At 44.9% G+C, this 12931-nt stretch overlaps 2 protein-coding genes across 2 annotated transcripts in view; both read right to left on the minus strand.

Annotated features, from left to right (window-relative positions):
• The window catches only part of LOC129374375 (collagen alpha-3(VI) chain-like), a 93571-nt gene that overhangs the window by 63233 nt on the left and 17407 nt on the right, over positions 1 to 12931 (minus strand).
• On the minus strand, positions 5788 to 12297 carry LOC129374376 (collagen alpha-3(VI) chain-like). Its single transcript, XM_055052752.1, has 5 exons — positions 11921 to 12297; positions 8786 to 10071; positions 8099 to 8677; positions 7407 to 8003; positions 5788 to 7280 (listed from the first exon to the last, which is right to left on the minus strand). Exons 2-5 carry the CDS (start codon positions 9642 to 9644, stop codon positions 6652 to 6654), a joined length of 2664 nt encoding a protein of 887 aa, XP_054908727.1. The 5' UTR covers positions 9645 to 10071; positions 11921 to 12297; the 3' UTR covers positions 5788 to 6651.

The following is a 12931-nucleotide window of genomic DNA, read 5'->3' on the forward strand; positions in this document are numbered from 1 at the left end:
CGCATGGCGGGGAAGCCATTCCTTGTGCCGTCAGAACCATCGAGAAGGAATACAATGTCCTTTTTGGCCGTGTCAATGAGGATAGAAGGGGGAAGGCAAAAGAGTGAAAACCTTTGAAAAAGGATGCCTCCCAGGATCCCTGTCAACTACAGGACTGTTTTGAAATGACAATATGTCCTAAGCTTTCTCACGTCTTACAGAAGCTAAGCATGGCATGCATCATCACAACAGGCAAGCTGGGAAACTAAGCATGGATCCAACAAGTTCTCTTCCTACTTGTGCTTAGAATTAAGACAGGCAACTGCTTAGGTCGCCTTTCGAGGAGCATGCCTGAAAACATACCGAGTACAGTTGGTGACTCAGGGGTGACGTCAACAACCACGGCCTCCACAGAGGCCTGAAGCTGCTGTTGGACACTGGGAAGGTCAGTGAATTCGGACACGGACAGAGCATAATTGGGATCGTGGGACACTTTCTGTAATTCTCTGCTGTCGGAGCCTCTACTTCCAATTGCAAAGATCAAGACGCCCATCGTTTGAGGGCGGCGGGCCGGTGCGTCAACACTGTCGAATGATTTTCCGCCACTTAGCAATACTAGGACCTGTGGAACTCCTTCCGGCCTGCTTCCGGCAGAGGGAGTGAAGACGTTATCCCTCAAGTACTGGAGAGCTGCTCCCGTATTGAGGGGTCTTCCGCCCTTGTGCCTCAAACCCCTGACGGCGTCAAGGATCTGGCCTTTTGTCGTGTACGTGTTCAAATAGAACTGGGCAGTTGGATCCCTGCTGTACTGAACCACTGAGACACGGTCTTTGTTGTCATCTACGCTGAGTGTCTCGACTACCCGTTGGACAAAGTCTCGCATTGCTGGGAAGCCAGATCTAGTGCCGTCAGATCCATCCAGCAAGAACACCACATCCCTTCCTGCTGGCTGCTGTCTCACCACTAGGGAGCATAAGACAATTTCAGGTTGAAGTAGCAAATTCTGGCCCTATTGTAAGTCAGGCAATAAGCTGACCTCCAAACATCAGTTATTTTATCAGTGCTAGACAAACTCCTGTATTCCAGTTGTGGATTCTTGACCGAGGCTGGAAAATTTATCATGAACTGACTTCAAACAACATCTTTCAAAACCTTGCCATGTTAAAAATGCATCACTTTCTTACCGTCACTGTTGGTGGCAAAGGTGTGACCCTTGTTAGCGCCGTGCCCATGACAGAGGAGAGTTGTGCTTGGACACTAGGGGAGGTCTGTGAATTCAGAGACTGATAGCGCATAAGTGGGCTCATATGATAACTTCTGCAGCTCTCTGCTGTCAGAGGTCCTGGTTCCAATACCAATCACAAAGACGCCCTGCTGCTTGAGAGCAGAGGCTGGGGCGTCAACGTTGTCAAAAGACCTTCCCCCAGTTAGCAGGATCAACATTTGTTTGACACCTTGCCGATGTCTACTCCCCGAGGAGGTTGTAAAGACGTTGTCCCTGACATGTTGGAGGGCTGCCCGGTGTTTAGGGGTCTCTCCTCCTCTGTGTCTAAGCCCTCTGATTGCATCCACGATATCCTCTTTTGTACTGTACGTGTTTAGATAGAATTGGACTTCAGCCTCTCTGCTGAATTGGACCACAGATACACGGTCTTTGTTTTCTCCCACATCGAGCCTTTCCGCCACTTTCTCCACAAAATCCCGCATGGCGGGGAAGCCATTCCTTGTGCCGTCAGAACCATCGAGAAGGAATACAATGTCCTTTTGGCCGTGTCAACTGAGGATAGAAGGGGGAAGGCAAAAGAGTGAAAACCTTTGAAAAAGGATGCCTCCCAGGATCCCTGTCAACTACAGGACTGTTTTGAAATGACAATATGTCCTAAGCTTTCTCACGTCTTACAGAAGCTAAGCATGGCATGCATCATCACAACAGGCAAGCTGGGAACTAAGCATGGATCCAACAAGTTCTCTTCCTACTTGTGCTTAGAATTAAGACAGGCAACTGCTTAGGTCGCCTTTCGAGGAGCATGCCTGAAAACATACCGAGTACAGTTGGTGACTCAGGGTGACGTCAACAACCACGGCCTCCACAGAGGCCTGAAGCTGCTGTTGGACACTGGGAAGGTCAGTGAATTCGGACACGGACAGAGCATAATTGGGATCGTGGGACACTTTCTGTAATTCTCTGCTGTCGGAGCCTCTACTTCCAATTGCAAAGATCAAGACGCCCATCTGTTTGAGGGCGGCGGCCGGTGCGTCAACACTGTCGAATGATTTTCCGCCACTTAGCAATACTAGGACCTGTGGAACTCCTTCCGGCCGCCTGCTTCCGGCAGGGAGTGAAGACGTTATCCCTCAAGTACTGGAGAGCTGCTCCCGTATTGAGGGGTCTTCCGCCCTTGTGCCTCAAACCCTGACGGCGTCAAGGATCTGGCCTTTTGTCGTGTACGTGTTCAAATAGAACTGGGCAGTTGGATCCCTGCTGTACTGAACCACTGAGACACGGTCTTGTTGTCATCTACGCTGAGTGTCTCGACTACCCGTTGGACAAAGTCTCGCATTGCTGGGAAGCCAGATCTAGTGCCGTCAGATCCATCCAGCAAGAAACCACATCCCTTCCTGCTGGCTGCTGTCTCACCACTAGGGAGCATAAGACAATTTCAGGTTGAAGTAGCAAATTCTGGCCCTATTGTAAGTCAGGCAATAAGCTGACCTCCAAACATCAGTTATTTTATCAGTGCTAGACAAACTCCTGTATTCCAGTTTGTGGATTCTTGACCGAGGCTGGAAAATTTATTCATGAACTGACTTCAAACAACATCTTTCAAACCTTGCCATGTTAAAAATGCATCACTTTCTTACCCGTCACTGTTGGTGGCAAAGGTGTGACCCTTGTTAGCGCCGTGCCCATGACAGAGGAGAGTTGTGCTTGGACACTAGGAGGTCTGTGAATCAGAGACTGATAGCGCATAGTGGGCTCATATGATAACTTCTGCAGCTCTCTGCTGTCAGAGGTCCTGGTTCCAATACCAATCACAAAGACGCCCTGCTGCTTGAGAGCAGAGGCTGGGGCGTCAACGTTGTCAAAAGACCTTCCCCCAGTTAGCAGGATCAACATTTGTTTGACACCTTGCCGATGTCTACTCCCCGAGGAGGTTGTAAAGACGTTGTCCCTGACATGTTGGAGGGCTGCCCCGGTGTTTAGGGGTCTTCCTCCTCTGTGTCTAAGCCCTCTGATTGCATCCACGATATCCTCTTTTGTACTGTACGTGTTTAGATAGAATTGGACTTCAGCCTCTCTGCTGAATTGGACCACAGATACACGGTCTTTGTTTTCTCCCACATCGAGCCTTTCCGCCACTTTCTCCACAAAATCCCGCATGGCGGGGAAGCCATTCCTTGTGCCGTCAGAACCATCGAGAAGGAATACAATGTCCTTTTGGCCGTGCCCTGGGATAGAAGGGGGAAGGCAAAAGAGTGAAAACCTTTGAAAAAGGATGCCTCCCAGGATCCCTGTCAACTACAGGACTGTTTTGAAATGACAATATGTCCTAAGCTTTCTCACGTCTTACAGAAGCTAAGCATGGCATGCATCATCACAACAGGCAAGCTGGGAACTAAGCATGGATCCAACAAGTTCTCTTCCTACTTGTGCTTAGAATTAAGACAGGCAACTGCTTAGGTCGCCTTTCGAGGAGCATGCCTGAAAACATACCGAGTACAGTTGGTGACTCAGGGGTGACGTCAACAACCACGGCCTCCACAGAGGCCTGAAGCTGCTGTTGGACACTGGGAAGGTCAGTGAATTCGGACACGGACAGAGCATAATTGGGATCGTGGGACATTTTCTGTAATTCTCTGCTGTCGGAGCCTCTACTTCCAATTGCAAAGATCAAGACGCCCATCTGTTTGAGGGCGGCGGGGTGCGTCAACACTGTCGAATTTTCCGCCACTTAGCAATACTAGGACCTGTGGAACTCCTTCCGGCCGCCTGCTTCCGGCAGAGGGAGTGAAGACGTTATCCCTCAAGTACTGGAGAGCTGCTCCCGTATTGAGGGGTCTTCCGCCCTTGTGCCTCAAACCCCTGACGGCGTCAAGGATCTGGCCTTTTGTCGTGTACGTGTTCAAATAGAACTGGGCAGTTGGATCCCTGCTGTACTGAACCACTGAGACACGGTCTTTGTTGTCATCTACGCTGAGTGTCTCGACTACCCGTTGGACAAAGTCTCGCATTGCTGGGAAGCCAGATCTAGTGCCGTCAGATCCATCCAGCAAGAACACCACATCCCTTCCTGCTGGCTGCTGTCTCACCACTAGGGAGCATAAGACAATTTCAGGTTGAAGTAGCAAATTCTGGCCCTATTGTAAGTCAGGCAATAAGCTGACCTCCAAACATCAGTTATTTTATCAGTGCTAGACAAACTCCTGTATTCCAGTTTGTGGATTCTTGACCGAGGCTGGAAAAGAAATCTCAAATTTTACTTTAAACTCAATCATATTTGAAGTAATGAAAATGTTTTTCTCCATTCCTTTTTTTCGCATATTTTTTCAACATTTTTTTAGAACATCTAATCATTTTAAACTGCTGTTTTTTGAAAACAGAAATAAATACAATTAACAGTTGTTTTCTGGTGTGTTTTTTTAATCTGTGAAAAAAATCCGACCCGTTATTTTCCTGTTTGAGAAAGTTTTTGCTATTTAAACTTAATACATGCGGAAGGTCTGTTCTTGTAAAATTAGATATGTTTTTATGTTTTTTCTGCTCGGCTATGATCTTCATCCATTCACTGTCCCATGCAGGCCATTTTTCCGCATTTTTTTCGTTTTATTGGCAGCATGACGGCTGATCATGTCAGAGGGGAGTTCTGTCCTCTGGATTTATTTTTGGGTTTTTGTGACTTCTTAAGGAAGTAAGTGTGATCTGCCAGTCACTGCTTGAAAGGTTCATCACTTTTACTTATTCACTCCATGTTTGGAGTGAACAGCTTTCCGAAGCTTTAGAAATGCCTTTTGATTCCTTTATATCAGTTTTCCAAACTGATAGACATCAATTATCTTCTCCCTCTTTTGTTTCTGAATTTATTTGGACCTCAACATGATGTGCAGCTGTTGAGTTAGGCCTTATTTTAATTAGAGATGGGCCGATCCGATATTAATATATTTATATCAATATGAAAAACATCTCCTGTCGTAACATCGGCTACTAACTGTAAGTCTGCAGTTTCAGGGGATGTGGAGGGAAAATCCAGAGCTGACTGTTACACAATTCTTAATTTACCACTCAAACTTTTGTTTTGGTCATTAAATGTCAAGTTTGAAGTTTTCACACGGCTCATTAGCATCTCCAGCGCATCACTCAACCCACGCTGGTATCAGGCGTTGGAAAAGAAGATACGTCAGAGACGATCAAGATACCGGTGAAAAGAAAACAGCGCCAGAACTAGAAATGTGATCGGAGGAATCATGTCCACAGGAATGTTTTTTAGTTTCTCAGTGAGTTTCAGAGATTTTATTACTTTAGACATTATACCAATACATTGCATGCCACTGCACACATGTATGTATGTCTCCCCGTTCCTGGGCTTCACTGCTAGAGTTGTATCACCTACAATATGAGAATTGTTATATTTTCCTTTGGGGTTGAAGAAAACTTGTTATATTTATTATTTTCTTCTGCTTATTTGAGGGAATCCCTTGTTAGCTGGTCCCTAACCTGCTAACAAGGCTAAAAGGACAGAAACTCACAGCGTGGTTGGAAGATGGAACAAAAGCTCAAAACTTCAAAAATATATATTTAAGTGACGCCATACCTGATGGGGCAATTCGATTCTGTGAACGGTAGGACTGCTGGTTTTTGCTTTGTACGATTCAGCTTGCTTATGATGCTCTGCATTTATTTAAATGCAACTGGTACAAATGTGTGGATAATATTATCCACACATTATTTCCTGGTGCAGAAGAGATCGTTTGTTTCTGTATTTTGATTCAAACAAATACTTCTGCCCTTTTCTTCTGCGTTTATTTATTTTGCATTGATTTTAATCGCACTTCCTGAAGCATGACAGAAAGGTTGATGCAGTTCACATTTGCATTTCTGCCCAAAGCAGTCAACCTATTGTTTATGTCAGTTTCAGGTTTTTTTAATTTACATTGACTGTTATGCTCCTAACTGCATTAACTGAACAAATTAAAGTCGTTCAGTAACAGCTGAAACTTGTGAAGTTGTTGGTATATTGAAGTATGTTTTACTGAGCTAGGAAATAAATTTGTAATTCACTACATTTCTGTTTGTTTAAAAAAAAAGTCAATTCAGCAGTTTTTCTGCATTGCTTAGACTTAGACTAGTACTTTATTGATCCCTTGGGAAGACTCCCTCAGGAAACTGAGGTTTAGAATTGGCAGATACTAAACCTCAGATGTCTGTATTACGGTGGATCAATGCATCCCTTGATTTAAGTGATGTCACGAGAACAGAAGAGGAATCAGGTTGGAGCTCAGGTGTGATAAATCACTTTTCCTTTAATGGGGCCATGTAGGTGTAGAAACACCATTTAAAAACTGCATGTCGTGTTACTTGTTGTCTGACTAATATTTCAATTGATTTGATGTTCTGAAACACTGAAGTTTGACAAACATGCAAAAAATAGGAAGTGAGTAAGGTGGCAACACTTTTCACCCACTATGTATATATGTGACCTTTAAACCTTCACCCTTACCTTCTGTCGTCTCCTGACTCTTGATTCCAGTAAGACGCCTCATCAGAAGTTGTTGAATACGAGGCAGATTTACAAAGTCAGGGACAGAGTAGGTGTAGTCTGTGTCAGATGAAATGGCCTGCATTTCAGCTGAATTCGACTGTTTTGATCCAACTGCCAATATGACAACCCCCCCACGTTTTAGTGCGGTTGCCGGGCCCCGCGGCGAATCTCTTGACCTTCCCCCGGCCAGTACAACAAGTATCTGCTGTGCGCCTTCATTTTTTCGCCCACCAGCATTTGAGACAAAAACTTTGTCTTTTACAAACTGTAGAGCTGCCCCGATGTACTGAGGGCGGCCGCCTTTTGGCTTGAGGCTCGCAATGTGCTGGAGAACGTCATCTTTTGTAGAAAAGGAATCGAGACCGAAACTGATTTCAGCCTTGTTGCTATACTGGACAACAGCAACTTTGTCCTGCTCATGGTCTAGATCAAAATTTTGAACCAGGTTTGCGATGAATTCACGAATGGTGCTGAATGTGTTCCTGACGTCATCAGATCCATCAATGAGAAATACAATATCTCTTTTCATTGTGGAACTAGAACCTAAGAATGTGAATCATCAGATACATTTTGAAAGTGCTGCTGAACAACCAAGTATAGTCACCACCAAAATATGCTCAATATAGTTGAATGTTCTGCGTTTTAGGTGAGAGAAAGTTTTTCACTTACCAATCCCTGGGCTTACAGAGCCTCTGAGAGCGGCAGTGGCTGACAACAGCTGCTGCCTCACCAGCGGAAAATCAGATGACTCCTTGAGAAAATACCATGCCCCTGGGGCAAACCGCTCCATCTCAGACCTGTCTGCACTGCCCACTCCAACAGCAAACACAACAATTCCAGCGTTTTTCAGCATTCCCACTGGGCGTAGGATATCATCCTCAGACTTTCTCCCACTTGCAAGGACCAGGACCTGTGGGACTCCCTGCTGGAGCCGGCTTCCCGATGAAGCAGTGAAGATCGTATTCCTCACAAAATCAATGGCTCTGCCGGTGTTTACTGAGCCACCTCCTTTCAGCTTCACATTGCTCAGGTGATTCAAGGTGTCCTCCTTCACTGAGTATCTGTTCAAGGTAAAGTCAGCAGTAGGTTCTGTGCTGTACTGGACCAGAGCAACCTGTGCTTTACTCGGCCCAATTTCTAACTTCTTGACAAAATCTGTCACAAACTCCAAAATTAGTCTTTCATTAGGTTGCATGTTATCGGATCCGTCAACAAGAAAAACAATATCAGCTTTCTGATGTTCCGTTTCTACATCTGTAGAAGTGTCTGAAATGTATACAAGCACATTTAGACAAGTTCATGAATTTGAAAAGAACATGAATTTTCAGCCACCTGGAGAACTCTTATGTTTTGCTTCTTACCAGTTGTGAACTCAGTGGTTTCTTGTGAGTCCCTCAGTTTGGTTTCCACAGATGTGTGAATTCTTTGCAGGTTTTCATAGTTTGGAACAAAAAAATAATGTCCAGGTGTGTAAGCCACTGTTTGCATTTCCAATGTATCTGCATTCTTTGTTCCAATACTCAAAGTCTTTATCCCTTTGGCTTTCAGTATCTGAGCTGGTCCTCTAACATCATCTCCAGACCTACCACCACTGAACAAATACAGATGCTGAGAAGCCCGATCGGCTCCTCTGCCTCCCACTGAAGCAGCAAAGACATGGTCCTTGACAAACTCCAGTGCTTTACCGATGTTAAGCGGCCGTCCCAGCTTATGCCTCATCGTTCTAATGGAACTGAGCACATCGCTCTTAGACGAATAGGAGTTCAAGTAGAAATTAGCTGTGGCGTCACGGCTGTATTGAACAACAGCTACTTGGTCTCCGTTCTGACTCACGTTTAAATTTTCAACAATTCTTTGAATAAAGGCTCGAATCTCCTCAAAGCCATTTCTTGAGTCATAGGAGCCATCAATTAGAAAAACAACATCGCTTTTCTTTGAATCTGCAACAAAAACAAGAAGCAAAGATTAAAGGCATGCAGGTTTTCTCATGATGACATGAGAAAACCTGACGTTCTTTTAAACAACATCAGAGTCAGAGCAGATCTTACCAAAATCTACTGAATGCACCACATGTTGGGACGGCTCTCTCAACAACAACAACACGTCCTGCTTGACAGTGGACAGTTCCTCATAGTCAGTAACAGACAGTGCATATCTGGGTTCATGAGATATTGTCTGAAGCTCTAAGGTGTCTGCATCACTCGTCCCGATGGCAACTATAGAAACACCCATTTCCTTCAGTAACCTCACTGAGGTTCTGATGTCGTCCCCAGATCGTCCTCCGCTCAGCAGCACTAGCATCTGTGGGACGCCCTGCCGGATCCGACTTCCTGACTCTGGAGTAAAGACGTGGTCTCTCACATACTGGAGAGCAGCTCCAATGTTTTTAGGATAACCTCCTTTGTGAGTCAGGCCATCAACCGCTTCCAGAACATCATCCTCAGTCATGAAGCGACTCAGGTTAAAATTAATCTCAGCGGTGCTGCTGTACTGGACCACAGCCAGATGGTCACTGTCGGGACCAATGCTCAAGTCTCTCACTATTCTCTGGACAAAATCTGTGATGTCTGGGAATCTTCGCTGAGAATCATCAGAGCCATCAATCAGAAACACGATGTCTCTGCTGCTGGGATCTGGAGCCAGATGAACCAGACAAGTTGGCTGATTCAGTGAACGGCCACCGACGAAAACTAAGCATTCATCAAGCTGTGGGCAAACTGTTAAAATCTTACCATCTGACGCTGTTGTGGCAACGTACTTCTGACTCGTCTGAATGGATGTGAGGATTTCTTGTTCAGTGTCTGACATGTCACTGGAGTCTGCTGCAAGGAAAACTTGACTGGCTTCCTGGGTAATGGACTGCATCTCAAGGATGTCTGCATTCTTTATTCCCACCACAAATATCATCACACCAATTTCTTTTAGGTTTTCCGCAGCGCTCCTGACATCGTCATTTGAGCGTCCACTGGTCAGAAGAACCAGGGCCTGAGGGACTCCTTGTTGGCGTCTGCTTCCAGAGGAAGTTGTGAAAACATTTTCCTTGACGTAATTCAGAGCTGCCCTGTGTTGCGCGACCTGCCTCCTTTGTGTCTGATGGTTTTTAAACCGTCGGCAGCGCTCTGCTGTGATTTGTGTGTGTTCAGGAGAAACTCGACAGAAGGTTCGTTGCTGTATTGAACCACAGAAACTTGATCTTTCCTCTCACCCACAGTGAGTTTCTCCACCATCTGCTCAATAAAGCCAAGCACTTGTGTGAAGTCACTCAGCATTTCATCAGAGGAATCCATTAAAAACACAATGTCTCTGTGCATGAACTCTCTCTGTTGTGTGGAACCTTAACAGAAAACACAATGTGGAGTTGGTGCAGGTTCATCCTCAGAGATAGATGCTTGTTCCTTAAAATACAAACTGTCTTGTGGATTAAACTTTACAAACTCTTTAACGGATTAGTTTGTTCCACATTTTTAAGTCAATACAAATCTTTTAATGATCAATAATACAACTGAAGGACATGTTTCATCTCATATCAATCCAAACAGATAATATGTTTCTCTGTTTGCATAACCACTTTACAAAATAATAATGACAAATCTAATTTGTAACAAGTCCTATGAACGTTATTAGGAAGAATCTCTGCTGGGTTTCTGCTCCGTCCGTCACGCTGTGAACCGACGGTTCTCCTGGCTGTTGCCACTACCAACGTTTCAACTGTCATAGCGACTGTAAGCAAACTTTAGAAATGTCGCAAAAGAGAAGAAGAAGGAAACTGCGACTCCATCTACGCAGAGCGTGACTTCATCAGATGTTGACGCTGCGCACAGCTGGAAAAAACAGGAAGTGGATCCACCACTGAACGGAAATGTCGCTACATCACAACTCATTTGGCTAAAGTGTTTTCAGCTCCTTTGACCCAATAACTTATGGTAAAGTACCTCTTATTTACCTTCAGTATTATCCATTAGTCACATCTGGTTTAGATAATCTACTCCTGTTCGCTGATAGCCTGAATATATGTAGACTTACAGTTTCAACATATTTAAAAAACCCTTCAAGGTCCATATTTAATATGTAATTTTATTCTTTTGCTAAGCACTTTGAACGTCTGACGTGCAAAGACAATAAAGTTGGTCTATGCTATTCAAGTTTTTGAGCTCAAGTGAGCCGAGTTGTGAAGTTGAGGAAATTACATCTCATTTTGCTGTTTCCACCAAACTTTTCTAATGCAATACTTTAAAATGGACATAAAAATCACTGATAGAAAAACAGCTTCTGATTTGAGTTCTGATTCTGCTGGAGATTCGTTCCTGTTAAAGGAGAGTTTTTCCTCTCCACTGTCGTGACCTGCTGGTTCAGTGGATGCTCTGCTGGACACTTCAGTCCATTTTTATAACAAACTGAACTTGCTGCATTGTTTAACAACTCGAACGAACTGTCTCTGATTCCGTCCCGTCTGTCTCTGATTCCGTCCCGTCTGTCTCTGATTCCGTCTCGTCTGTCTCTGATTCCGTCCCGTCTGTCTCTGATTCCGTCTCGTCTGTCTCTGATTCCGTCCCGTCTGTCTCTGATTCCGTCCCGTCTGTCTCTGATTCCGTCCCGTCTGTCTCTGATTCCGTCTCGTCTGTCTCTGATTCCGTCTCGTCTGTCTCTGATTCCGTCCGTCTGTCTCTGATTCCGTCCCGTCTTCTCTGATTCCGTCCCGTCTGTCTCTGATTCCGTCCCGTCTGTCTCTGATTCCGTCCCGTCTGTCTCTGATTCCGTCGTCTGTCTCTGATTCCGTCCCGTCTGTCTCTGATTCCGTCCCGTCTGTCTCTGATTCCGTCTCGTCTGTCTCTGATTCCGTCTCGTCTGTCTCTGATTCCGTCCCGTCTGTCTCTGATTCCGTCCCGTCTGTCTCTGATTCCGTCCCGTCTGTCTCTGATTCCGTCCCGTCTGTCTCTGATTCCGTCCCGTCTGTCTCTGATTCCGTTCCTGCTGTCAGACACAGCAGAGGACCCTGCAGACATTCACATTTACATTTTCTAACCTTGGACAACATTTTTTGTACCTGAGAAAATGTATTTTTACTGACTTAAAAACAGACCAAAGTGCATCATTATTTTAGTAAATGTGGGATGATTTAGTGCTTTAAGGGATGGTTGGATAAGCTACTGCCTGCTGAGCTCAGATTCAGAAAATGTTCTTACCTAAAACATTAAGTGCTCTTTCTCTGGGCTGTTGCCGTGGCACCCTTTGCACCAAAGACTCAAGCTGCTGACGAATGCTTCCAATGTCATCAAATGTAAGAACAGAGAAGGCATAGGATGGGTTATGAGCAATCAATTGGAGCTCTAAAATGTCGGCAGATTTTGTTCCGACACAGAAAGGGACAACTTTGTCCTTTTTCAGATCGGCGGCAGCTCTTGTGACATCGTCTCCGGATCTTCCCCCAGTCAACAGAATCAGGACCTGAGGGACGCCCTCCTGGTAGCGACTCCCTGAGGATTCTGCGAAAGCGTTCCTCCTCACCTGCTCCAGAGCTGCACCAGTGTTTCGGGGTCGGCCCCTCTGTGGTCCAGCTGTCGGACTGCGTTAAGAACAGCTTGTTTGTCCGTGTAGGTGTTCAGACTGAAATGTGTTTGTTGATCTTGGCTGTACTGAACCACAGAAACACGGTCTTTGTTTTCACCAACAATGAGGGTTTCTACTACTTGTTGGACAAAAGTTTTCATTGCTGGGAAGCCACTCAGCGTGTCATCAGAGCCGTCCAACAGAAACACAATGTCTCTTTCAGGAGACTCTAGCTCCACTAGAAGAGAATGCAAGTTTTACGATTAGACACGATGATCAAAAGCTGCAAACAGTTATCAGAGCAAAACCAGTTGGGAGTGAAAGACTAAGAAGCTTTGCAGTAAAAAAGTATTCAGTACTTAAATACTTTGGGTAAATGTTTAATCAAGAAGAATCTTGTGAAACAAAGGAAATATTCATCTTTCTTAAATTAAAGATGGAGAGAAGCAACACATTTTATATTTTTCTAAACAGTAGAAAGAAACTGTACTTGCATAACGCTTTGAGTCCAGCGGACCTCAAAGCGCTTCACACTACATTCAGTCATTCACCCTTTTATGAATAATAATCTGTCAATGATGAGTTTATCATTGGCTCAAGGAAGAGCTGCAGAAGCAAGAGAAATCCTCTCCAAGGTCCGAGAAGAA

The sequence above is a fragment of the Poeciliopsis prolifica genome, unplaced genomic scaffold (genome assembly GCF_027474105.1).
Source record: "Poeciliopsis prolifica strain line A6 unplaced genomic scaffold, Auburn_PproV2 SCAFFOLD036, whole genome shotgun sequence".
Taxonomy (NCBI): Eukaryota; Metazoa; Chordata; class Actinopteri; order Cyprinodontiformes; family Poeciliidae; genus Poeciliopsis; species Poeciliopsis prolifica.

Bases quoted from the DNA above. Each gene is read 5' to 3' on its own strand.
- LOC129374376 (XM_055052752.1), bottom strand. From the start codon at position 9,644: ATGATATTTGTGGTGGGAATAAAGAATGCAGACATCCTTGAGATGCAG. The intron at 8,678-8,785 runs GTAAGATCTGCT...TTTTTGTTGCAG, and splicing joins GGTGCATTCAGTAGATTTTG to ATTCAAAGAAAAGCGATGTT. The intron at 7,281-7,406 runs GTAAGTGAAAAA...TCACATTCTTAG, and splicing joins CTCTGTAAGCCCAGGGATTG to GTTCTAGTTCCACAATGAAA.